We start from the raw sequence: 27,384 nt of genomic DNA, 5'->3' as shown, positions 1-27,384 counted from the left end.
AAAAAACACACTCCATCGTCTCCCCCACCCGCCAAACCATATACTCCATCATTCCAAAATATAAGGTGTATTAGTTTTTAAAAAGTGATTTTTTTTAAGTTTGACCAAGTTCAGAGCCAAAACTATCGACATCACAATACTAAATTCATTTCATAATTAATCTAATGATGCTGGTTCGATATTACGTATATTGGTATATTTCTCTGAAAAATTAATCAAACTTAAGACTTTTCAAAAAATTAATACACCTTATATTTTGAAACAGAGGACTTTTTGTTTTTGAAAATCCAACAACACCAACTTGCAGTAAAGCGTGCACAACCCTTCTAGTATTAGTTCAAACCCCATCTAACGCGAGCCGTTACACCACGTCGGCTTTTGCAGGACCCACAAGCCATAATCGTCATCAAATGGGCCAAAGCCACCAACCAGTTTTTTTTTTTGTAAATGATTAGGCTGAGAATTAGGGGGGTTTCGTATCAAATCTGTGAACCTGTGTATCCTGAAAATCTGGTCGTTTTCTGCAATTAACTCCCATCATACATATAGAAAAAGCAAATTATTTACTTACACCAATTCCTTTCACCCAGATGAATCCAGTGTTTCCCCATGCATGGGACTAGATTAATGAACAGCTCAATTTATCTGATTATATAACTCACTGTTGAGCATGGGATCCTTTATTATCGAGCTCGCTCCGAAAATGGATGCCATTGTTTTCCAGAAAGCTGGAGTACCAGCAAGCAGAGAGCCTGGCCTCCCTTGGCCGCGCCTCATCGTCGAAGTCGACACGGTACAGGCCGTACCGTGTATTGTACCCTGCGAGGAACTCGAACATGTCCATGAAGTTCCACGCAAAGTAACCTTTCACATTGACTCCGGTTCTGCAGAGCGAAAACCGCATCATGGTAACTGAGCCCTGAAAATTCTACAGTGCCTGCAACTGCATTTCTCGTGGGTTTGTTTGAATGACTAACCTTAATGCCGCCAGTGTGCTCCCTATGTAGCTCTTCAAGTATTTGACCCTGTCAGTGTCATCGAGAGTGTCGTTGGTAGATGCCTTACCTGTAGAGAGGAAGGACGTGGTAGAAGACAGGTCTCATCAGACAGAATGGACTAGAAGCATAACACATCGACATAATTTTATCAAATTCTACTGAATCGGATATTTAAGATGAGAGCTTGATAAAAATATTGGAGATTGTAGTGATCAGAAACAAGATCGACTTGCCATTCTCTTGGACATAAATGGGCAGGTCACCATAGACTTTTGCCAGGTACTGCAACACAAATTGTAATCCTTTTGGGTCATCTGGAAATGCTGTTGGCACATCCTGCATTCAAAATAAAAAGTAGTAGCATCTTTTTGTCACAGCTCGCAAAATGGGCACAATTAAGATTGCTTGCTTACTGTATGAGTCAGAATTCCTAATTCACCTATACTTTATGTCCAAAACAGCTGAAGCTAGTAGCATATTTATCAGTCAATATCGGAAAACTTTACCTCACTTACTGCCGGGTCTGTTCTAGAAGCTGCATCAAAGAAGCAAATAACTTGTTAGTATATGTTTCGAAAGCTTCGATACACTATTTGGTCAGTACATCTGTTAACACATTTCTATCACCCATCGCAAAAAACAAACATTTCTATATGCCTTAACAAGTTGTGTTAGATAAATGAGTCAAATTCCCAATTTTAGCCGCTAAACTCATGAACAATGATGGAGCAATACGCCAATGCAAATATAAAATTTTCTTACCTCTCTTGTAAACTGACATGTCTGCTGCATAGTCGCGAACACCATTCTTTAGAGGACGATCGCTCGCATAGACAGAATAGTAGTGATTTATTCCTATGAAATCAATAGCACCCTTGACAAATTCAGATTGTAGTTTTGTGAAGGATGGAAGGCGGGAACCAGCATTCGTCTTTATCACTCGGGGGTAATCTCCGAACACCAAGGGTTCTAGTATCCTACGAAATATCACAAATTGATTGGTTAGCTGCATGTTTGTTACACGTTTAATTTCAGAATCTAGAAGCAAAGGTAAGAGTCAAAACAGCATACAAACCGAACAGGAAGTCCTGATATCTTTTGTTTGCTGCTAAATCAAGAGTAGAGTTCGTCAAAGGATAAGTCCAATGGGAGTAAACATTTATGCCAACAACTCCCATTTGCACGGCCTACACACAAGAATATTTTTGTTAGCATACAAATATTGTTTCTAAAACATAGAAAATATAATATTATACAAAAAAATTGCAATCATGAAGACTCCGTAGTAAATTATGCAGTTAACAAGTACTTTCTTCTGGATTGGTTTGACAATACTAGTGTTTCAAAATTAATCTTAGATTACAACTTAAATCTGCCGGCAAAAAAGAGTTGTTAATATTTGGCACAAGATAACTCACTCGATATTTTTCTCTGTAAAGTCTAGTAACAGATGCATGTGCCAGTATCATGTTATGAGCTGCTATGTACGGTTCCACGGTTGAGTTCCCCGCGGTACATTTTGTTCGCCCAAAAGGATCAGAGCAACGCCCGGGTGGAAATTTTCCACTACCGTAAGAGTCGGCTGGGACGACATTAGGTTCGCTGATCGTAGTCCAAAAGGAAACCCTGTCTCCAAACTCTCTAAAGCATACATCTGCAAATGCCGTGAAATCCTCCCTGCATTTTGCAGTACCACCTGTTAGGAAATATGTAACTGAGAAAGTAGGGATCATTCAATTATCTGCACATAATTTTGCATAGACGACCTCAATGATCTAAATTCCAAAAAAGGTTGATCAATTTCAGATTTTGAGAAATTTCATCACCACAATGGAAAAATTACAGGTTCTTACACAACTCAAGGGCTTAACCATCCTCCATATTCATCATCCAAAACTTGCGGGAAATCGAGATGGTAAAGCATCACATGGATTTGAATCCCTAAACAGCAAGGACATTGTGGTTCAGATAGTGAAGAATAAAGGAACGAATATTTTTTAGAAAACTATGGTAGATTTCCGCAGCTTCTCATGTACTCCCTCCGTAAAGAAATATAAGAGTGTTTAGATCACTATATTTCTTTACAGAAGGAGTAGTATATTGTTGAAAGATGAAAAAGTTTGTCAGTATATTCGAATTTATAAGCTATTTTACTCTAAATAAGCTTACCATGTTTCACCAGCTCATTTATAAGGTTGTTGTAGTACTCTAACCCCTTTGGATTGACAGCTCCCCTCCCATCTGCAAGCCAAAGATCAGTTATTATTGTCCGTGCAAATTCATTTTATACAGCAGTAGAGATATTGTGGAAAGCTTTTATACTTGGAATAAGCCTTGGCCAGGAGATGGAGAATCTGTAAGCCTCCAGGTTAGTGTCAGCCATGAGCTTGACATCATCCTGAAATGTCGGATGATACTGCCCAGGATTAGTATAATCTGAAACAAACAACAATCGGACATTTTTTTTCCCTTCCACAGAATGTTCAGGTTATCATCCATGTCGGCCATGTAAACTTTCACCGTGATTACCTTGTACTTGTGGTACCCGTCAGAAGCGACGTCCCCTGTGCTTTTGTCCGCCATTTTCCCTGTCATTCAGAGGCAAGCAGATTTTGTTTTGTTTTGGAAACAGATTTGATCAACACCTGCACAAAACCGACAAGTTCGTTGATTACCAATGTGAGTGAAGGTGTCCCAGATGCTTGGGCTCCTGCCGTCCTCAGCCACGGCGCCCTCATACTGCATAAAAAAACAGAGCAAATTAACAGAGAAACCAGCTGACCAAGGGAAACAAATGCACGGTTACCTGGTACGCGGAGGTGGCGGCGCCGAAGACGAAGTCCGGCGGGAAGTCGCTCCGCGTGAAGCCAAGAGCAGGGGCCGCGCCATGGGCGGCGAGGAGCAAGACGAAGAAGAAGGCCATGGCAGCGGCCTGTCTGTATCTGTACTGATGATATGTGCCTTTGTGGCCATGACAGGTTAGCTTATCGCTCATCCTGCCTGCTCAAACGGTCCCCAACTCTCATTACTTTTTTGACAGCAACGAGTGACCAAACCACGTGTGTCCATCAAATCCGACTGTTGAAGCACATGGACGGGTGGTGAGATAATCTTGTGCTTACAAGTGTCTAATAATCCTACATGCACATCGGCAGTGTACCTAAGATATCTAGGCGTATGTTTTACTCTCCACCGTTGATTCGATTAGAGGATGCACCGAAGCGGCTCTTTTGTGTTGCCATGGCGAATAAAATTTATGAAACTCTTTTTCATGGGCATTACGTCAAAGAACAGCTCCCCAGTCAACCTGAGAGGACTAAGAAATTAAAGGGCATTTTTTTCCCCTGACCAGAGCTTAACTCCAGACTCGGTGATCAGGCTTGGCATTTGTGCTACTGATGTACAGGGTACAACCTATGAAGGATCAGTAAAGCTGTACAAACTCCAGGCAGCGGCCTAAACCGGAATTAAAACAACTGCTACTAAAAAAAACATTTTCTTCACATAAAACACAGCAGTTTTTGAGTTGAGCTCCTACAAAATCCCGCCTCTCGGACTCTCAACTCGAGCAGGGGCTTCACTTGGACACGGAAATCAGTATCGGTCGAGGATGTGCCTCTTCGAGAACGACAACCAGGATGCAGCAGAAACATAGATCGGGCGGTATCTACTAACAACAAGGTAAACAAATTCCACAACATTGTTTTCTCACATGTTCGACACAACTGTTTCCTGAAATCAGTATTACAGCATCAAACTGAAATACAGGGCCTCCTGAAAACAGAAATCGTATCACGATATAGAAGTACAAGGCTCGCAAATGATGTCTTAATAATTATAACATACCAGAATGATTAAAGCCACTGCAGAAAGAACCGCTGTGCCACATTCAGACACGAAGCTCCTGAACATGCACCATCTTCTGCTGCATTCCGTTCTTGTCCCACTGAGCTTTGAAGCCCCCGTGCAAGCCCAGCAGCCAGAGCTTCTTCAGGGAACTAAGGGATTCAATGCCTTGAGGGACCTTATCCAGCTTCGACAATGACACGACATACAAACCTTCGATGCTCGGAAGGGCGCCATCGATGATCTTTAGCTCGTTGACATTATGCATGTGCTTCAGTGTAAGGCTCTTCAGGTGAGGGAAGGAATCTGCAGAAAGAACCAAAATGTTTGCACTGCGCATGTTGTTGAGCCGCAGATATGTGAGGTTTGGCAAGTGTGGTGCAAGCATCCCCAGTGGATCCTCGTCTTCCCAAAGGTGACACCAGCTTAGAGCTAGATACTTGAGATTTTCTCCGTGGCTGCGGAATATCGGGCACTCCAGCGTTCCCTTGGCCCATTTCCCTCTGATGATCAGCTTGTGGAGATGTGTGGACATTGGCTGGAGGGACTCGAAACAAAGTGCCTCGTTCTCATCTCTTCCAGCAAGAAGCAGACTGGAAAGAAGCGGCATATTTGACAGGGCAGCAAAAATAGTTGCGCATTCAGCAGAACTTATGTTGTCAATCCACAGAGTTCGCAATTGCACCATTCTCTCCAGCTGCTCAGCCAAGTCTTTGTTGGCTTGGATGGTCTCAAGAGTCTGCAGCCCTTCAATGTTGGGCAGTTCTTTCGGTGCTTGAATTCCGACAAAGTATCGAAACTCCGTCTGCTTCTCATCAGCATATCTATCAGCTAAGAGGTGCCGTAGATTCTTGATCTTAGCAATCCCTCTTGGTAGGGTCTCTATGTTAGTTTGCTTGATGTCCAGAGTTTGCAGGTTCGATAGTTTCTCAACAGAGTCTGGGAGTGACCTCACCTTGGTGCGGCGTAAGCCAATGTAATGTAAATTGAAGAGTGTACCTATCCATGCCGGCACTTCAGTGATTTCAGAGTCTTGTAGCTCGAGGACAGTCAGGTAGCTGGATTCTGACGAAACTGAGAACGGCATGGCAGGCATGGATGAAATTGCTCCTACTGACACTAGAGTTCGAAGACGGGGAAGCTTAATTTTCAGTGCAGTATTGCCTTTCCATCCACATGATGACAGACGACGAACATCCTTATTCATATGTATCAATGTGGCATAATCATTTGCACATACAAACTGCTCCTCGCTTGCAACACAAAGAGCCAGGTCTCGCACAATATCATGCATCGTACAGGTGCTCACCCTTCCCAGTTCATCTGTCTCCTTGACTTCAAGCATATTGCGGTATATCAGTTCCGTCAGGTTTCCCTCGGCCACCTCCTCCGGGGTGCTATTTCCTTTGCTACACACAAAGCCTTCTGCAACCCACAGCCTCACAAGGCTCTCACGTGACATCGGGTAGTCTTCCGGGAAAAGGCTGCAATACAAAAGGCAGTTTCTGAGGTCTCCAGATAGGTCATGGTAGCTCAGATTTAAAACTGCCCGGAGATGATCATTCTTCGACAGCTCAGTTGAGAGTTGATTGTATATCTGCTCCCAAGAGTATTGTGTTTGTGGCCTCGAAGACAAAACACCACCTATTGATAAAATTGCTAGTGGCAGACCCTGACATCTATCAACTATAGACCTAGCAGTTTTCATGAGATGATTGGGACACTCATACTCATGGTCCTTCTTGATATAAAAGACCCTCCTGCAGAAGAGTTCGAATGCGTGAGCATTCCCCAAAGGCTTGAGAACGATACGGCGTGTCAAGTGAGCAACAGCAGCAACATGATTGTTCCGCGTTGTGATGATGATGCGACTTGCATGAGAATTCTGGAATGCATCTCGCATTTGAGAGTACACTTCCTTGTTCCAGACATCATCCAATACAATTAAACATTTCCTATCTTTAAGCTTTCGCTTTATTTCTTCCTTCAAGTCATGCACATCCATCCTGTCAATGTTAGGTGATGATGGTTGTTCGGTAACCTTCTCGAGTAACTTCCTCAACAGAGCATCCAAACTGTAGGTCTGAGACACAACCATCCACGCACTTGTTTGGAAGTTGATCTTTTCACGTTCATACACATTTGTGACGAGGGTTGTTTTTCCCAACCCACCCATACCCGACACCGTTATCACCGTAGTCTCCATCTCATCCGAGTACAACCATTCAGTCATCATTCTCCTGTTATCTTCAATTCCAATAAGATCTTCATCTTTCACAAGTTCAGGGAAGATATCTTGGGACCGTTGTCTTTCCATCTCAGTGCACGGGTCATGAACAAGCTGGGATGGTTGCAGCCATTGCTCCTTGAGTCCGATAACTTGCTTTATCTCCTTCTCTATCTTGACTACCTCATCGGCAATTTGACTAAAAACCCGGACATAATGTGATCCTTTGAGGCACTTCTTCAGAAACCCTTTTTCCACATGAAGAGAGTGATATGAGTATTTGTCCATCACATCCTCAACATGGTAGGCCAACTTCCTCACCTCCCCAATCCAACCCTTTACGACTTTGTCGGCTAGGTACGGCGTGCCTATCTGCTGTATGACGTTCTTCATTGTATTTAATTGCTTCGCTATTCCCTCAATCTTGTCATCCAGATCAATCAGATTACTAACTTTTTCTGACAGCTTGGCCAGCAAAGCCTTGGTAGCTTCATCAGCTAAGACATTCCCAATCTTTCCGAGAGCAACGAGCACCGCCTCCGCCATTTGTCCTGAACAAAATAAATATAGATCAATATGTTAAATGGGGCAATAACCAATTTCATCCAAGAAAATTAAGTCGAGAGTTAGCTTAGCTTGTATGAACAGAGAGAAACTTTCTCCAATGGTTGTTTTACTTCCACTAGTTTTCGAACTGAAAATTTATAGGTTTGTTGACATTACTCCACTGGTTTCGTGCATGGATGGAACGAGTAGCTCTGTTGATATTTAAGAATTTTTTTTATTAATGTATCATGGGAGAAGATACCTGGTGTCAATGTACTACCAGTACTAGATAAATATGTATAATCAACACTTTTTGTCGTCTGACAGACTGACACTGAGATAATCAGACAAAAGTACTAACAGGGTCCGTGATAAGAAAAGAGATATAGAGTTTTGCTCATGGGCCTGATAAACCGTAGCATGAAGGAAGGAAAGATTTAAGACATGTTAATACATAGTACTACACGCACGTTTGCATGACTTGACACTCTTGACTTGAATATAGTTGTATCAACTATGCAACTCTAATGCTTATTATGGAACAAAATAGTTGCAGTTGTTATACAGGTCAGAAAAATGCTAGAAGTGTGCTTCTTCGAAGGAGAGGGTACTAATAATTATACAAGGAGAGTGCTAATTACATGGTATGTGGTTTCTGGGAAGGTAGTTGGTTGTTCAACATGCGATTTTAGTTGTGTTGGGAAACTTGCAAGCTGTGAATGAACTAATCTGACATGGTGCATATTCAGTCAAAATCAATTTTTTATCTTTTTTGAGGGAAACTGAGCACAATCAAAATCATTACCTGGTGACAAAACAACTGTTCAGTCAGTCAAGCAGAATAGGTTGGGGGCCGAGCAGCGTGCGCAACTGACAGGAAAGATTGACCACGGGTTAGCGATTTGGCATCAACAAGCACGGGGGACACAGCTCTCATCCAAAGATGAAACTTGACAATCACATCAGGAGATAGTTGGTTGACTCTGCAGCATGGAAGAAGAGGGGATGAGTATTTATTTATGCTCAGGAGCAGAAATCGGATCAGAATGGCATGTCACCCTGATACGGGGACTGGATTTGCCATTTCCACGCGACAACCTAGGTCCGGCTGCCAGATCCAGGAGCACAAAGTGCGGCCTCCTCCGCCGCGCCTGCGCAGCCCGGGCGGCCAGAGGCCTCCCAGCAGAGACGGAATCTAAGCTAAGATAAGGAAGAGCGTGTGTGCACCTGTTGGTCGCAATGGAGCTCCGTGGTGTGAGGAGGAGGAGGAGGAGACCTTGACCCGCTGCAGGTCCGTGGTTTTGTTTCTTCTCCGAAGGCACCTCGGGGGGAAGTCAAGTCTTTGGTTATTGTCCTGTCTTCTTTTCTTTTCTTTTCTTTTTTGATTTTATTATTAAGTTTAAGAAACCAAAGATTCCCGGGAAATTATACGGTTGGTACGCTCCTATCCTATCCTACTTGTGGTCTAGTGCGCAAGAAACCGTGACACGTTATGTCAACAAGTTGTCGGATTGGTTGTTGGCAAAGCCAACTCTACTTTCAAACTCCACCAACTAATTATTTTTGCCAAAAAACATTAGGATATGGAGTATTATAAAAGTTTACAGAAGTATAAAGCACTTCAAACATATAATAACAAAAGATACATTGATATTCCTGGATCACCTTGCCGTTGACGCTCCTCAGTGGCTCTCTGATACAAAAGTTGAAATAACCTTATCGGGGACAGACAAGAAAGTCTTTATGCATGTGGCTCTAGGAGCAACGCCCAGGAGCCACAGTCGTCGTCATCGTCGTCGTTGAACCCTTGAATCAATCTAGGGAACCTGACTACAAATCTTGCCTCCGTGTATGCATGGCAAGTAACCCTAACCTCGTTGTCCCGAGGAGCTGACAGAAATCCACACCGAAGCTCCGTCTAATCCGTTTCGAAGAACGAACTTGAGGAAGATCGAAGCCCGATGACTGACTCGAAGAATAAGAGACACCATATGTTCAAGTGTCGCCCTGCAAGGGCTAAAACCATAACCTATCTACTAGCCGAAAGCGAGACATCAAGATCCCTCTGCCCCCGCCGACCACCGAAGCGGTGGGCAGAGGAGAGGCGAATCCACAGGATCAACAATGGAGATAGAGGGAAGGAAGGCTTTGCCCTAGCTACCTTGCGAAATGGATAGAAAGACATGTTGCTTACCAACTGATTATATACTCTCTCATTTGTGTATACCCTGCTCTAATATTGGCTAATTTGAGTGTATAAAATCACAAAGTACCCATCAGAAGCGAACATATTTGTGTTTTGTTTTGAAAACTGACGGAGACCGACAAGTTCGTTGATTACCTGCGTGAGTGAAGTTGTCCCAGATCAGATGCTTGGGCTCTTGCCATCCTCCGCAACAGCGCCCTCCTACTGCATTAAATAACAGATCAAATTAACCAGAGCAGGGCACTGGGGGCGGAAGAAACAGAGTGAATTTTGTAAGAGCCCTCCAAGAAGGAATGCGACGCCAATAACGCTGCTGTCCGGACAAGTCCTAGGGTTTCCCCCGACACGCAAAAGGGGAACGGGGGATGGGTAGCACCGACGCCCTTCAGGAAGGAATGGCGGAACCCACCGGCGTCACCACGTCGGAGCCGGAAGAGCCGGCAGAGATTTCTCCCGCACCCCCATGCCCCGGCACCCACTAGAATGGAGCCAAACCACCGTCTTGCCACCCGCCAGCACGTGCCACCACAGTCTTGGACCCATCCACGCCGTCTTGCTGCGAGCACCACCACGAGGACAAGCAAACAGAGGCGAGATGCACCTAGATGGCACGGACGGGAGCACCAGAGCCGAACGGGAGGGAACCGCCTCCACCGCCATCGCGCAGGAGGCCTCTGCCTCCCGCACCGATGCGGATTGCCGACCGGGCGCCGCAGCCAGGGCAAACCAGGCCACCCGGGCCTGGCAGGGCCCATAGCGGGACAGCAAAGCCCTAGCCACGGCGCTGCTGCACGCCGGCAGCCGAAGCCGCCGCCCGCCACCAGCCGGACACCTCACCACCGTCGCCCGAGAGCCCCGCAGACGCCACGCCCGATGCCGGGCCGCCCCGGCCCAGATGGGACCCGAAGGGTCCAGATCTGGGTCGGGCGAGCGCCGCCAGCCCGCGCCACCGCGCTACCCCGTCGTCAACGACGCCGCCGCCGCCCAGAGTTCGCCCCCGCCCGCGCCAGGAACTCCGCCGCCGCGCAGGACCGCCGCCGCCTGAGTGCACCGCCCGGAGTCGCCCCGTCCCGCGCCGGAAGAACCCTGGGAGGGGAAAGGCCGAGGGGCCGCCGCCGCCAGCGTCGCCCGGGCCAGGCCCGAGACGCGCGCCAGTGACGGCGGCGGGGAGGAGGAGGAGAAGGGGAACGCTCGCTGGGAGGGGTGGCGAGGCGCGACCGATCGCCCGCGGGGACGACGTGGTCGCGGGGAGGGCCAGTTTAGCCGAAGCTAACCCTTTTTTTGCCGCAAAAAATAGATTAGGATCTATTATTATTATAAAAGTTTACAAGAAATATAAAGCACTTCATCAAATATAATAAAAAAAAAGTGCATCAATATTCCTGGATCACCTTGCCGCTGACGCGCCTCAATGGCCCTCTCATACCGGAGCTGGACTGACCATGTCGATGACAGCCAGGAAGCCTTTATGCATGTGGCCCTAGGACCAGCAGCTCGGAGCCACAGTCGTCGTCGTTGAACCCTTGAATCGATCTAGGGAACCTGACTACAAATCTTGCCTCCGTATATGCATGACAAGTAACCCTAACCTCGTTGTCCCGAGGAGCTGACAGAAATCCACACCGAAGCTCCGTCTAATCCGTTTCGACTAACAAACTTGAGAAAGATCAAAGCCCGATGACCGACTCGAAGAATAAGAGACACCATATGTTCAAGTGTCGCCCTGCAAGGGCTAAAACCATAACCTATCTACTAGCCGAAAGCGAGACATCAAGATCCCTCTGCCCCCGCCGACCACCGAAGCAGTAGGCAGAGGAGAGGCGAATCCACGGGATCAACAATGAAGGTTGTCGTGGAATCAACACGTCAGATGTCCTTAGTGTCAAGACTTAATCGCGAGGCCAACGCATCTATGTGGTAGCGAGGGGTTGATCGGGACGAGTAACGCAACACGCAAGACAAGGATTTAGACAGCTTCGGGCCCCGGGAAACATCATCCGGTAACAACCCTACATGTTGTTTGTGGCCAGGTCTCATTATGCTCATGAGAAGAGTCGCCGTAAGCCGGCTCCCCCTTTGTGTCTAGCCCTAGATATTATTTCTTGTTGCTTTTTTCCTCTTTGGGGAGCCCTCCCCTCCTTATATAAGTTAGAGGGGCGGGTTACATGTGGAGTCCTAGTAGGACTAGCCTATCTTGTACTACAAGCCGGATACAAGTCCGGGTCTTGATTCCTTGTAAGGGAGATACTCCTTACGCCTTTCCTCTTAAGCCGGCCTATCATAACGTAAGCCGGCCTTCTGGGCCTTGAGCCTCCTGGGCCCCCGGGTCTTGTCGCTCCTCTGATCCGCTTGCCAGGTCACCCATAAGTCGCCAGGATTGGGCGGGCCACTTAGTGCGTCGTCCAGTTAGGGTGGGTCATTAGTGAATCGTCAAGTCCGGCCGGGTTATGTTGAGTAAATAGGCAATTTCTCGATTAAATTAATCCATGAGTAAATCACTAGCATGGCATTGACTAAGTTGATGACGTACTCACTCTGATCTAAACATGCACGTACTAAGCAAACAGTAGACAAATCTACACATACTGCTAGTACTGCTAATATGAAAATAATCAAGAGCGGGATAAACGAGTTATACCCTCCAGTAGGCCACGCAGAGGCCGCGGCTTTGGTGGCAGCAGCGGCGTCCTCGGCGACCTTCTTGTCAGCTTCAGCTTTCTCGGCGGCGGCACGGTCGGCGTCGGTGGACATGGTGATGACGAAGGCGACGCGGACGTAGAGGAAGTAGACGATCGGAAGCGAGCAGTCGCGTAATCGCTGCCCAAAAACCTATTCGCCCCTCACCCCGTACAGGAACCAGAAGGGCGTGGTTTCGGAGACCTGCTCTCCCGTCGACCGTGTACGTGGCGGACGGGATGGAGTCACCGGCGGCAGCAGCAGCAAAGGAACGACGGTGGGCGTGCGCGTGAGCAGATGTGATCTGTTCGTGGCGGCTAGGGTTAGGAGACACCGCATACTTATAGGCGCAGCCGCGTGGAGAGACGTGGGCTCGACCCACGTCCGAGTCCGTGACAGCCCACGATCCGACGTCTCAGATCGTGGCCCAGCTGTCAGAAAACTCTCCGTTAGTGACTGGCAAAAATAAGCGCGTAGGTGTGAGCTCGGCTCGGCTCAATCCCGCAACCCGCGGCGCGTCGTGACGAGGCGTGGCGTGGCGTGGCGAGGCGGGCGGCGGAGGAGGAGTGCGCGAGGGCCTCTTCTCTTCTCAAGCTCCAATAGCATGTAGAAGAGAAACCCTTATAAACCACTCCAACTCTCCTTCCACTTCCGGGGTGGGACTAAACTTCCCACCACACCTAGTGCCATATAACCCACATGGGCCCTTAGAGATTTTTCAGAAATTGCAATATGGGCCTAGAGCCCATCTCAGATTTCAGCAATCCCCCACCAGATCTCGAGGGCCCATTGTGTCCTCTGTTCCAATTGCTGTTTCGATATACCAGTGTTTCAGTAAAGACCTGTTAAGGTTGAACTTCACCTAGAACAAGTGGCTACACTCCTTCACAACTGAACAATGGACTATGCCTTGAATTGTCAGTTTGGCGTAAAGAAGTTTCACTACATGTCTTACTAGTACTAGGCTGCCGAAGGCTGACCCCTCGGGTGGAGCATATAAGTCACACTCCTGGCCTATTCATGAGCTTACTAGAGATCACCCCAATCTCATAGACTGTGACCAGCAGTCGGGCTCATATAGGTGTGTTCCTCCAAAGATCGCTCTGTAGGATAGCATCTTGCTTTTATAAGCTTTGGAACACATTGAGACCGTAGTCATCCTACCATACAGTATCGAGAGTATTGCATCTCCAACGGAGTGGGTTAGTATAGTTACTCTCCTCAGTTCACCACTGGCTTGTTTTCCCAGGTCCTAGTTCACGGGATCTCCGATCATATAGGTTGGGTTACCACCATGGCAACTCATGTGGGTCTCATACCCATCTCCCTCGATGCATTATCTATCACAACACGTGATAGCCCTTTTGTAAAGGGATCTGCCAGATTCTTAGCCGTATGGACATAGTCCAACGCTATCACTCCGGAGTTTCTTAATTTTCTGACAGCTTTTAATCTCATTCTTATGTGTTTGGTGGACTTCATGTTGTCCTTTGAACTCTTCACCTTGGTGATGACAGTCTGATTGTCACAGTTCATAAGGATAGCCGGAACCGGTTTATCAACCAATGGCAAGTCCATCAAAAGATCTCGAAGCCATCTCGCTTCAACACCAGATGTGTCTAATGCCGTTAATTCTGCTTCCATTGTCGATCTCGTTAAGATCGTTTGCTTGCAAGACTTCCAGGAAACAGCGCCACCTCCAAGAGTAAACATATACCCAGTTGTGGCCTTCATCTCATCAGCATCAGAGATCCAATTCGCATCACTATACCCTTCAAGTACCGACGGGTATCCGGTATAGTGAAGTCCATAGTTCATAGTACCTTTCAGATAGCGCATAACTCTCTCAACAGCATGCCAATGTACATCACCCGGTTTGGAAACAAACCGGCTCAGTTTGCTCACAGCAAACGCGATGTCAGGCCTCGTTGCGCTCGCTAGGTACATCAGTGAACCAATGATTTGAGAGTATCTCAATTGATCTTTAGCCATGCCTTTGGACTTTCGAATCAATACGCTAGGATCATATGGTGTTTGAGATGGTGTGCAGTCCGAATATCCAAAACGACTCAACACCTTCTCAACGTAATGGGATTGCAGAAGTGTGATCCCACCCTCATTATCTCTCAGTAGCTTGATGTTCAAGATAACATCAGCCACACCAAGGTCTTTCATCTCAAAGTTCTGAGATAGAAACGATTTGACCTCCTCAATGACTTTGAGGTTTGTTCCGAATATCAGTATGTCATCAACATACAAGCACAGTATAACTCCTTCGCCCCCACCATGGCGATAGTATACACATTTGTCAGCCTCATTAACAACGAAACCAACAGATGTCAGAGTTGTATTAAACTTATCATGCCATTGCTTAGGTGCTTGTTTCAGGCCATATAAAGATTTTATCAACCTACACACCTTTCTTTCCTGACCATCTATCACAAAGCCATCAGGCTGTTGCATGTAGATTTCCTCCTTTAGCTCTCCATTTAGAAAAGCCGTCTTAACATCCATCTGATGGACGAGAAGACCATGTGAGGCCGCCAACGAGAGTAATACTCGAATGGTGGTCAGTCTAGCCACAGGTGAATAAGTATCAAAGAAATCTTCCTCTTCTTGCTGGTCATAGCCCTTGGCCACAAGCCTAGCCTTGTACTTTTCAATCGTACCATCGGGCCTAAGCTTCTTTTTGAACACCCACTTACATCCCAGTGGTTTGCAACCATAGGGACGGTCAGTGATCTCCCATGTCCCGTTAGCCATGATGGAATCCATCTCGCTACGGACCGCATCCTTCCAGTAGTCAGCTTCTGGAGAGGCATACGCTTCTGAAATAGAAGTGGGAGTATCATCCACGAGGTACACGAAGAAATCATCACCAAAGGTCTTTGCAGTCCTTTGTCTCTTGCCCCTACCAAGGGTTTCCTCGTCATCCTCCTCGGGATTTTCATCATGTGTTTGTTCATAATATTCCATAGGGATGGCAGGTTCAGGAGTCTCCTCAGATTCCTGTCTAGAAGTGCTTTGCATATCTCTCATAGGAAAAATATCCTCAAAGAATGTAGCATCCTTAGACTCCATAATTGTACCGATCTTCTGGTCAGGTACCTCAGATTTCACTACTAGAAATCTATAGCCAACGCTGTTCTTAGCGTAGCCCAAATTAATGCAGTCCACGGTCTTATGTCCAAGCTTACGCTTTTTGGGGATCGGCACGTTGACTTTCGCCAAACAGCCCCAAGTGCGCAAGTACGAGAGTGTCGTCCTTCTCTTTGCCCATTTCTCATAGGGAGTGATCTCACTATCCTTTGTCGGAACTTTATTCAGGACATGACATGCCGTCAATATAGCCTCCCCCCACCATGCCTTGGATAAACCCGATGTATCTAACATGGCGTTAACCAAATCAGTTAGAGTACGGTTTTTCCGCTCGGCAACCCCGTTTGACTGGGGTGAATAGGGAGGCGTCCTCTCATGAATAATGCCGTGTTCCGCACAGAAGGAATCAAACTCACTCGAGAAGTACTCTCCACCACGATCTGACCGGACTCGTTTAATTTTCTTTTCAAGTTGATTTTCAACTTCTGCCTTATAGATTTTAAAGTAGTGTAGAGCCTCATCTTTAGTATTTAACAGATACACATAGCAATATCTAGTGGAATCATCTATCAATGTCATGAAGTATCTCTTTCCACCTTTAGTCAACACACCATTCATCTCACAAAGATCAGAATGTATGAGTTCTAATGGTGCCAGGTGTCTCTCCTCCGCGGCCTTATGAGGCTTGCGAGGTTGCTTAGCTTGCACACATGAAAGGCACTTAGAACCTTTGGCTAAAGTGAAACTCGGGATTAAATCCAACTTGGCTAGCCGCGTCATAACACCAAAACTAATGTGACAAAGACGTGAATGCCAAACTTCAGATTCATTAACATTCGAATGAATATGGTTCACGACTTTATTACAAAAATCTGCGAGGGAAAGGCGGAACATCCCTCCGCTCTCATAACCTTTTCCAACAAAGAGTCCATATTTTGTAACAACTAATTTATTAGACTCGAAAACCAACTTAAACCCTTCTCTACATAGAAGGGAGCCACTAACGAGGTTCTTCTTGATGGCGGGGACATGCTGCACGTTCTTCAGCTGCACGATCCTTCCCGAAGTAAACTTCAGATCGACCGTGCCAACACCATGAACAGAAGCACTCGCGCCATTCCCCATCAATACGGACCCGTGACCTGTGACCTGGTAAGAAGTGAACAATGAAATGTCAGCACACACATGAACACCTGCACCTGTGTCCACCCACCAATCGTTGGGTTGAAACACTGAAAAAACAGTAAATAAATTACCGTACCCAGATGCACCATTCTCATTGTTGCCCACAATCATGTTGACAGACTTGGAGTCCTGTCCTGACTTCTTGTACTTGTTTGGGCACTTGTTGGCCCAATGTTCAACCGAACCACAAGTAAAGCAGCCCTCGTCCTTCTTGTTCTTCTTGAAGGTCTTCTTACCCTTCTTCTTAAAGTCGGTATTGTGTTGGACACCGTTCTTTCCCTTGGGCTTGTGGGAGTTGAAGTTCTTCTGGTTCACCATGTTGGCAACAGAAGTCCCTTCGGCCCCTTTTCCGTGCGAGTCTTTTGCCCTCGAATTCTGCTCAACACTCAGATGGCCAATGACATCCTCCACAGAGAATTCACGCCTCTGATGTTTCAGAGTGGTGGCAAAGTTCCTCCAGGAATTAGGGAGCTTAGCGATTATGCAGCCCGCGACAAACTTGCCCGGTAACTCGCACTTGAGAAGCTCAAGTTCCTTAACAATGCATATTATCTCATGAGCCTGCTCCAATACAGGACGGTTTTCAACCATCTTGTAATCGTGGAACTGCTCTATAATATACATCTCGCTCCCTGCATCGGCGGCCCCGAATTTAGATTCGAGCGCCTCCCACAAGTCCTTGGCGACATGCACATGTAAATATGCGTCGACCAGTTTATCTCCGATCACGCTAAGAACTGCTCCGAGAAACACAACGGTAGCCTCCTTGAACGCCTTCTCCTGTTCAGGAGCAATCGTTCCCGTGGAGACACCGGTGACCCAGAACACGTTCATAGCCGTGAGCCATAACGTGGTCTTAGTCTGCCAACGCTTGAAGTATGTACCGGTAAACTTATCCGGTTTCAGTGCAGCGGCAAAGCCACTTGCCGAGAAATTCCTACACATAATAGGTTTTTGGATTGTTGAGTAAATAGGCAATTTCTCGATTAAATTAATCCATGAGTAAATCACTAGCATGGCATTGACTAAGTTGATGACGTACTGACTCTGATCTAAACATGCACGTACTAAGCAAACAGTAGACAAATCTACACATACTGCTAGTACTGCTAATATGAAAATAATCAGGAGCGGGATAAACGAGTTATACCCTCCAGTAGGCCACGCAGAGGCCGCGGCTTTGGTGGCAGCAGCGGCGTCCTCGGCGACCTTCTTGTCGGCTTCAGCTTTCTCGGCGGCGGCACGGTCGGCGTCGGTGGACATGGTGATGACGAAGGCGACGCGGACGTAGAGGAAGTAGACGATCGGAAGCGAGCAGTCGCGTAATCGCTGCCCAAAAACCTATTCGCCCCTCACCCCGTACAGGAACCAGAAGGGCGTGGTTTCGGAGACCTGCTCTCCCGTCGACCGTGTACGTGGCGGACGGGATGGAGTCACCGGCGGCAGCAGCAGCAGAGGAACGACGGTGGGCGTGCGCGTGAGCAGATGTGATCTGTTCGTGGCGGCTAGGGTTAGGAGACACCGCATACTTATAGGCGCAGCCGCGTGGAGAGACGTGGGCTCGACCCACGTCCGAGTCCGTGACAGCCCCACGATCCGACGTCTCAGATCGTGGCCCAGCTGTCAGAAAACTCTCCGTTAGTGACTGGCAAAAATAAGCGCGTAGGTGTGAGCTCGGCTCGGCTCAATCCCGCAACCCGCGGCGCGGCGCGTCGTGACGAGGCGTGGCGTGGCGTGGCGAGGCGGGCGGCGGAGGAGGAGTGCGCGAGGGCTCTTCTCTTCTCAAGCTCCAATAGCATGTAGAAGAGAAACCCTTATAAACCACTCCAACTCTCCTTCCACTTCCCGGAGTGGGACTAAACTTCCCACCACACCTAGTGCCATATAACTCACATGGGCCCTTAGAGATTTTTCAGAAATTGCAATATGGGCCTAGAGCCCATCTCAGATTTCAGCAGGTTATACCTTACGGCCGGGTTACACCGCGGGGTATATCCCCGACAGAGGTAGAGGGAAAGAAGGCTTTGCCCTAGCTACCTTGCGAAATGGGAAAGAAAGACGTGTTGCTTACCAACTGATTATATACTCTCTCATTTGTGTATACCCTGCTCTAATATTGGCTAATTTGAGTGTATAAACTCATAGAGTACCCGTCAGAAGAGAACAGATTTTTGTTTTGTTTTGAAAACTGACGGAAACCGACAAGTTCGTTGATTACCAGCGTGAGTGAAGTTGTCCCAGATCAGATGCTTGAGCTCTTGCCATCCTCAGCAACAGCGCCCTCGTACTGCATTAAAAAACAGAGCAAATTAACCAGAGCAGCGCACTGAGGGCAGGAGAAACAGAGTGACTTTTGTAAGAGATCGCTGCTACTCCCTTCTACTCCCTCGATATCATAATGTAAAACGTTTTTTTTAACACTAGTGGCTTGTAGAACATTCTTATATTGTACTAGGAGTCTAGGACGGAGGGAGACAGGGAGTAGCTGATAAATCCAAACCAATATTCAGTCACCTGGCATGCGGAGGTGGTGGCGCCAAAGACGAGGCCCGGTGGGAAGTCGCTCCGCGTGAAGGGGACAGAGCACTGCTACATAGACGACATTTAGCAAACGATACATGCACGACATACGTATCACGCCATCCATGAGCAAGGCTGAAACAACAACCAACGGCTGGATTAGCCATCGTCCGAGTGTTGTTCAGCGCTGTATCGTCTGTGAAGTACTTTCAAAAGGGACACGCCATGGGCGGCGAGAAGCAGGAGGAGGAGGAGCAAGAGGGAGAAGAAGGCCATGGCAGTGGCCTGTACTGATGATATGTGCTTTCTCATCCGGCAGTTGCATCACCTGTTCCCCAACTCTCATTACTCACTCTTTTGACAGCAAAGAGCGAACAAACCACGTGTGTCTCCGAACAGTACATTAGTACAACCCACAACCAGACGGGCGAGACAAGGACGGGTGGTGTGGTAATCTTGTTCTTACAGGTGTCTACTAATCCTACATGCACATCGACGGTGATCAGGCTTTAGTAACATCAGAATCAATATAGTATTTCGGTGATGAGGCTTTGCATTTGTGCTACTGATGTTACTAATGGTACACAGATCCGCGGCAGCTTCATCTGTAGCCGTACTAGCTTACGTTTGTGCATTTCTGCTTACATTTCTGTGGAACGGCAGCATCAATCGTGCTGTAAGTCATTGAAAATTTCATTATCTTCAGTATCCGCTGATCTGAGAGAAACAACCAGTACTAAGTCCCGTTTGAGAAGAAACTAGTACTCCCTCTGGTCTTAGGCCATGTAGCTAAAAAACTGAACAAATACTTTCATCTTCATATTTGTAGGGCTTTACCCTCCCCGAAGGAAAGGAGCCCTTTCAGAAATTCTCAGTGGCCCGGGAGGGCCAAAGAGGGGGTTTGGAAATAGTTTTCAACCAGCAATTGACGCGCCTCGGTATAACCTCACTAGCTGCGTCATTGCCCCAAGCGCAAAGATGCCTCTAACGGCTCGCCTGCTATCCCATCTTATACCCGGCCACCCCTGACACTCTTTTTTTTTTTTGATCGTACCCCCCTGACACTCTTTCCTCCACAACCAATGTGGTACAAACTAAGATAACCCTGCACAGAGCAAAACAAACCCACTCGATGAATTAGGAGCGGGGCAGCAATCCTTGCTAGGCCGTGCCTCCCACGGCCCACAAAAACCAGGGAGCCCGACTTGCTGCAAAAAACGAAGTGACAAGGAATCGCGCAGAGTGCGCTAACCAACACAGCCAAACCACCTTCTACGATTATCTAATTCCTCTATCTTCTTTACTTCTAACGAGTTTTTCTTTTTTCTTTTTTTCTGTTGTTTTTTCTTTTTGCCTTTTCTTTTTCTTTTTTCTTTTTCCTTTTTCTGCCTTTTTCAAAATCGACGAACTTTTTTTCAATTTTATGAACTTTTTTCATATTTGGTGAACTTTTTGCAAAATCGATGAACTTTTCTCACCAAATTCCATGAACTTTTTTCAAAATTGATGAACTTTTTTTCAAATTCAACAAACTTTTTTTGAAAATCAGTGAACTTTTTTAAATTCGATGAACTGTTTTCGAATTGGATGAACTATTTTCAATATCCAAAATATGTTCAGATTTTTCGAAATTCGTTTGCCTTTTCAGAAAATGTTTTTTGAAATTCCAAATTTTGTTCATGTTTTCGAATTTTGTTCACGTTTCAAAAATAGTTTCGAATTTCAAATTTTTGTTCACCATATTGAGGAAAAATGTTCACCATACATTGAAAAAATGTTCAGTGTGTATAAAAAAATGTTTCATCGTGTATAGAAATTTTGTTCATCATGCATTCAAAACGAGTTCATCGTATTTAAAAAAAAGTTCTATGTGTATTTGAATATTGTTCACCATACATTGAAAAAATGTTCAGTGTGTATAAAAAAATGTTCATCGTGTAGAGAAATTTTGTTCAGCATTCATTCAAAAAAAGTTCAGCGTATTTTAAAAAAAATGTTCAGTGTCTCTTTGAATGATGTTCACCCTATAATAAGAAAATGTTCAATGTGTATTCTAAATTCCCTTTCTAAAAATTGTTCACAGTACAAAAAAAGTATTCAATTTTCGAAACTTGTTCACTTTTTGACTTTTGAAAAACATAGTTCACATTTAAAAGAAAAGGAATATTCGAAATTTGCGTATGATATTCGAAACATTTGTTCGCATATTTAAGATTTTCAATTTTTCCAAGAATTAATGGAAAATGTTGAAAAACCCTGGATCTACCATTTGGGTTGGTACTTAAAAACAAACGCCGTTTTTAGGATGTACACAATTAGTATCCCAGCTGGCCAGCTTCGTTAGCATGCAGCGCTATGTCTGGAGTTCGAGTCCCATTGTGATTGTTTTTTCAAATTCGTTGAACTTTTTTTTAGATTTGATGAACTTTTTTTAAAAAAGAAGGATGAACGTTTTTTTCAATTTCGTTGAACTTTTTTTAGATTTGATGAACTTTTCTTATAAAAAGAAGGATGAACGTTTTTTCAAATTCATTGAACTTTTTTTAGATGCGATGAAATATTTTTAAAAAAGAAGGATGAAATTTTTTCAAATAGATGAACTTTTTTTAATTTACTGAACTTTTCTTAAACATCAATGAACTGTTTTTTTTAATTCGTAAACTTTTTTCAAAATTTGATGAAGTGTTTTTAAAATAGTTAGGAAATCTAATAAATAGCGCTAATTTATTGGTTCTTATACATTTCACGTTCGTTGTAGTCACTAGCTTTCCTTCCTCAGCGCGTGGTGGGCCGGCCCATGAGGTGCGGCGTGTGACTGCCAGCTTCCTGAACCGGCGCTTAAGGCGCCGGTTAGGAGCTCCCCTCCATACGACACTTGAAATGGCCATCATGGTATTCCCACCATACACAAAATGAATTGTGTACGTGCAGCTTGTACAAAGCCAGCAGCATTTCTAAGGGTGGTACCAAACCTACTCAAACAGTACAGATCAGTAAAGCTGTACAAATACAAACCCCAGCAGCGGCCTAAACCAGAATCAAAACTACTGTTACTAAAACACAACATTTTCTTCACACATTAAACACTGCAGTTGTTGAGCACCTACCAAATCCCGCCTCTCGGACTCTCAACTCAAGCAAGGGCTTCACTTGGACACGGAAATCAGTCTCGACCGAGGATGCGCCTCTTCGAGAACAACAAGCAGGATGCAGTAGAAACATAGATTGAGCGGTATCTACTAACAGCAAGGTAAACAAATTTTACAACATTGTTTTCTCACATGTTCGACACAACTGTTTCCTGAAATCAGTTTTACAGCATGGAACTGAAATAATACAAAAAAAGTACAGGGCCTCCTGAAGGCAATGAACACCGGCATTTTCAAAACAGAAACCGTATCACGATACAAAAGTACAAGACTCGCAAATGGTGTCTTAAGAATTGTAACATGCCAGAATTATTAAATCTAGAATGACATGGATGCACCATACCAGAATGCCACTGCAGAAAAAAGAACCACTATGCCGCATTCAGACACGAACCTCTGGAACACGCGTCATCTTCTGGTGCATCCCGTTGATGTCCCACTGAGTTTTGAAGTCCCTGTGCAAGCGCAGCAGCCAAAGCTTCTTCAGGGAACCAAGGGATTCAATGCCTCGAGGGACCTTGTCAAGCTTCGACAGCGAAACAACATACAAACCATCAATGCATGGGAGGGCACCATCCATGATCTTTAGCTCGTTGACATGAGGCATGTCCTTCAACACAAGCGTCTTCAGCTGAGGAAAGGAATCTGCAGAAAGAACCAAGATATTTGCACTGCGCATGTTGTTAAGTTTCAGATATGTGAGGTTCCGCAGGTGTGGTGCAAGCATCCCTAGCGGATCTTCATCTTCCCCGAGGTGACACCAGCTTAGTGCTAGATACTTGAGATTTTCCCCGTGGCTGCGAAATATCGGGCAGTCCAGTGTCCCCTTTGCCCATTTCCCTCTGATGATCAACTTGTGGAGATGTGCAGACCTTGGCTTGAGAGCCTCGAAACAAAGTGCCTCATTCTCATCCTTCCCGGAAAGAAGCAAGCTGGAAAGATGTTTCATATTTGACAGGGTGTCAAAAATATTTGCACAATCAGCAGAACTTATGTTGTCAATCCACAGAGTTCTAAGTTGCATCATTGTCTTCAGCTGCTCGGCCAAATCCTTGCTGGCTTGGATGGTCTCAAGAGTCTGCAGCTCTTCAATACTGGATAGTTCTTTAGGTGCTTGAACTCCGATAAAGTACCGAAACTCCGTCTGCTTCTCATCAGCAAATCTATCAGCAAATAGGTGCCGTAGATTCTTGAGCTTGGCAATCCCACTTGGCAGTTTCTCTATTTTAGTTTGCTTGATGTCCAGAGTTTGCAGGTTAGATAGTTTCTCAACAGAGCCCGGGAGGGACCTGACCTTAGTGCGGCGTAAGCCAATGTAACGTAAATTGAAGAGTGTCCCTATCAATGCCGGTACTTCAGTGATTTCAGAGTCTTGTAGCTCGAGGACAGTCAGATAGCTGGATTTCGACAAAACTGAGGATAGCATGGCAGGTGTTGCTCCTAGCGACACTAGAGTTCGAAGACGTGGAAGTTCAATTTTCCGTGCAGTATTCTCTTTCCATCCACATGATGACAGACGACGAGCATCCATATCCATCTGTTGCATTGTGCCATAGTCGCTTGTGGATACAAACCGCTACTCCCTTGCAATACAAAGAGCCAGCTCTCGCACAATATCATGCATCGTACAGGTGCTCACCCTTCCCAGTTCATCTCTATCCATGACTTCAAGCATATTGCGGTGGATCAGTTTCCTTAGGTTTTCCTCGGCCACCTCCTCTGGGGTGCTATTTCCTTTTCTCAACACAAAGCCTTCTGCAACCCAGAGCCTCGCAAGGGTCTCACGTGACATTGGGTAGTCTTCCGAGAATAAGCTACAGTACAAGAAGCAGTTTCTGAGGTCTCCAGATAGGTCATGGTAGCTCAGATTCAAAACTGCCTTGACATGATCATTGTTCGACAGCTCAGTTGGAAGCTGATTGTATAATTGCTCCCAATCATATTGTGTCTGTGGCCTCGAAGACAAGAGGCCGCCAATCGATAAAATTGCTAGTGGCAGTCCCCGACACCTATGAACTATAGATTTAGCAGTTTCCAAAAGATAATCAGGACACTGCTGGTCCTTTTTGCTATAAAAGACCCTTCTGCAGAAGAGTTCAAATGCGTCATTGTCCCCCAAAGGCTTGAGATCGATACGACGTGACGAGTGAGCAACAGCAGCAACATGGTTATTCCGCGTTGTGATGATGATGCGACTTTCACGAGAATTCTGGAGTGCATCTCGCAGTTGATAGTACACGTCCTGGTTCCAGACATCATCCAAGACGAACAAACATTTCCTATCTTGAAGTGTTCGCTTTATTTCTTCCTTCAAGTCATACACATCCATCCGGTCAATGTTAGATGATGCTTGTTGTTCAGTGTAACCAACCTTCCTGAGTAACTTCCTCAACAGAGCTTCAACGGTGTAGGTCTGAGACACAACCACCCATGCATGAGCTTGGAAGTTGGCCTTTTCACGTTCATACACATTTGTGGTGAGGGTTGTTTTTCCCAAGCCACCCATACCTGACACTGTTATCACCCTACCGTCCATCTCATCCGAGTACAGCCATTCAGTCAGCATTCTCCTGTTATCTTCAATTCCAATCAGATCTTCATCTTTCACAAGTTCAGGGAAGCGATCTTGGGACCGTTGTCTTTCCACCTCACTAAGCGGGTCATGAACATACTGGGGTGGTTGTGACCACCCCTTGAGCTCGATTACTTGCTTGATGTCCTTCTCTATCTTGACTACCTCTTCGGTAATTTGACTGAAAACCAGGAGATAATGTGATCCTTTGAGGAAACGCTTCTTCAGAAAACCTTCTTCTGCCATTTGAAGAGAGTGATATGAGTATTTGTCCAGCACATCCTCAACGCGGTAGGCCAACTTCCTCACCTCCCCAATCCAACCCTTCATGAACTCATTGGTGAGGTACATTGTGCCAATCTCCCGTATGATGTTGTTCATGGCTTTTAACTGAACCTCTATTTGCCCAATCTTGTCATTCAGATCAATCAGGTTACCAACTTTTGCTAACACCTTGGCCACCAAGGCCTTGGCAACCTCATCAGTTAAAACCTTCCCAGTCTTTCCAAGAGCAAGGAGCACAGCCTCCGCCATTTGTGCTGAATAAAATAAACATAGATCACGTGTTAAATGGGACGATAACTGATTTCATCCCAAAAAAATTAGGTCGCAAACTAGCTATATATATATATATATATATATATATTCAGAGAGAAAATTTCTCTGATGCTTGACTTATTTCCACTAATTTTCCAACTCAAAATCTCTAGCGTTGTTGACACTTAACTCCACTGGTTTCATGCATGGATGGAATGTGTAGTTCTGTTGATATTTAATAAGAATTTTATCAAAATATCATGAGTGAAGATACCTTATGCCAATGTACCTGTAGTAGATAAATATACAATTATCACTCTTTGTCAGCTAACACTGAGATAATCTGATAGAACTACTAATTGGGTCCATATATTACATATAAGGAAAAAGATATAGCGTTGTGCTGATAAATGGTATTGTGAATGAAGGAAAATTTAAGTCATGTTTTAATACATAACTAAACGCAGTACATTTGTGTGACTTGACTTAATCGCTTAAATATAGTCGTGTCCGCTATGGAACTTTAATGCTTATGATGGAATAAATAGCTGCAATTGTTACAAAATACAGCAAAATTGAAATGTTCTTCTATGAAGGAGGGAGTACTAAATACACCGCCACAAGAGAACACCTTAAAGGGATATGTTGATTAAACATGTTACAAAGATGTCGAACCTCATATGCAGGTACAGAAAAATTAGAACTTTTATACCCCCCCTAAGTCAACATGTCATAGGCATTGTGTGCCCCATATGTCAATATGTCATGGCCACAGTGGTGTCTAACTTTGCTGCCGCACATGAGGATTAAACCTGGTATGGGAACACGTGTTGGTGAAGTGTTTCTCGTTCTTCCGACATGTGGTTTTGGCTGTGTTGTGAAAATCACATTGCAAGCTGTGAAAGAGCTAGTCTGGCTTGATACATCCATACTGAAAGAGAAAAATCGTTACCTAACTGACGACGAAACTAGTAACCGGGCCGGGCAGGATAGCTTGAAAGCCGCTCTCACATGCTGCTGATTCACATCAGAGTTTGCCGGAGGCTTCGGCCCTGCAGCATCAAAGAAGGAATGATGAATGAGCATATCTGCAGTCAAGACAGGCTAGGAGCAGAGTGGGGAACTGCTGAAAGGCGGGCAGGAATCGGCCCAAATCAGAAGCGCATATCACACCCTGATAATATGGGGATTGGATTCGCCATCTCGGCGCGACGACCCAGGTCCGGCTGCCAGATCCGGAAGCACAAAGTGCGGCCTGGGCCGCCGGCGCAGTCCGACGAGCAAGCCCGGACAGAGCGCGGAATCAAAGCAGGACGAAGAAGAGGATCTAAGGAAGAGCGTGTGCGCACCTGCCTGTCGGTCGCAGTGGAGGTCGCTGGCGGGAGGAGGAGGAGACCTTGACTTTGAGGATGATGCAGCGGACTAGCTGCAGGTCCGTAGCTGAGTGAGCTGTGCTTCTTCTCCGAAGGCACCTTCCTCTCGGAAAATATCTTTGTTTTTTGGGCATTTGTTGCCCCCTTCTTCCTTTTTTCGCCTTTAAAGATTCCGAGAAATCATTATACGGCCTACTAGTACTACCTCCGTCCGGATTTATCAAACCTTTTGTAATTTGTGTCAAATTTTAACTAAGGAATTAACTAGGGTCCGAATAACTGCCACACGTGTGGCGTCGACGGAAACCAGCCCGCACGCCTCGTGTGGCATGGACGGGAACCGGCCCGCATGACCACGTCCGCGCGCACAAAAGCACGGCCCGCACGTCCGTTGCGTGCCAACCCCGCCCGCACTGCCTCGTCCGGGCAAGCCGACCCGCTGCCCGCACG

The 27,384-nt window shown here is 45.8% G+C and overlaps 1 protein-coding gene and 3 pseudogenes across 3 annotated transcripts; all 4 read right to left on the bottom strand.

Annotated features, from left to right (window-relative positions):
- Positions 1–496: 496 nt before the first annotated feature.
- On the bottom strand, positions 497–4,042 carry LOC123072148 (beta-glucosidase 2-like; annotated as a pseudogene).
- Positions 4,043–4,656: 614 nt separating this feature from the next.
- On the bottom strand, positions 4,657–8,927 carry LOC123072142 (disease resistance protein RPM1). 3 transcript variants are annotated; one of them, XM_044495696.1, is made up of 4 exons: positions 8,845–8,927; positions 8,423–8,600; positions 4,845–7,622; positions 4,657–4,772 (listed from the first exon to the last, which is right to left on the bottom strand). In XM_044495696.1, the coding sequence occupies exon 3, from the start codon at positions 7,615–7,617 to the stop codon at positions 4,888–4,890; it is 2,730 nt and encodes a 909-aa protein (XP_044351631.1). In that variant the 5' UTR covers positions 7,618–7,622; positions 8,423–8,600; positions 8,845–8,927; the 3' UTR covers positions 4,657–4,772; positions 4,845–4,887. The 3 variants fall into 3 exon arrangements, with proteins under 3 accessions (XP_044351631.1, XP_044351629.1, XP_044351630.1); XM_044495694.1 differs by having other exon boundaries at positions 4,657–7,622; XM_044495695.1 differs by having other exon boundaries at positions 4,657–7,622; positions 8,716–8,915.
- Positions 8,928–20,132: 11,205 nt separating this feature from the next.
- Positions 20,133–20,283, bottom strand: LOC123072980 (uncharacterized; annotated as a pseudogene).
- Positions 20,284–22,528: 2,245 nt separating this feature from the next.
- On the bottom strand, positions 22,529–26,929 carry LOC123072144 (disease resistance protein RPM1-like; annotated as a pseudogene).
- Between the last annotated feature and the right edge of the window lie 455 nt (positions 26,930–27,384).

Source organism: Triticum aestivum, chromosome 3B (genome assembly GCF_018294505.1).
Source record: "Triticum aestivum cultivar Chinese Spring chromosome 3B, IWGSC CS RefSeq v2.1, whole genome shotgun sequence".
Classification (NCBI taxonomy): domain Eukaryota; kingdom Viridiplantae; phylum Streptophyta; class Magnoliopsida; order Poales; family Poaceae; genus Triticum; species Triticum aestivum.
Note: the sequence above shows the minus strand (reverse complement) of the source record. Positions and strands in the feature narration are given on the sequence as shown.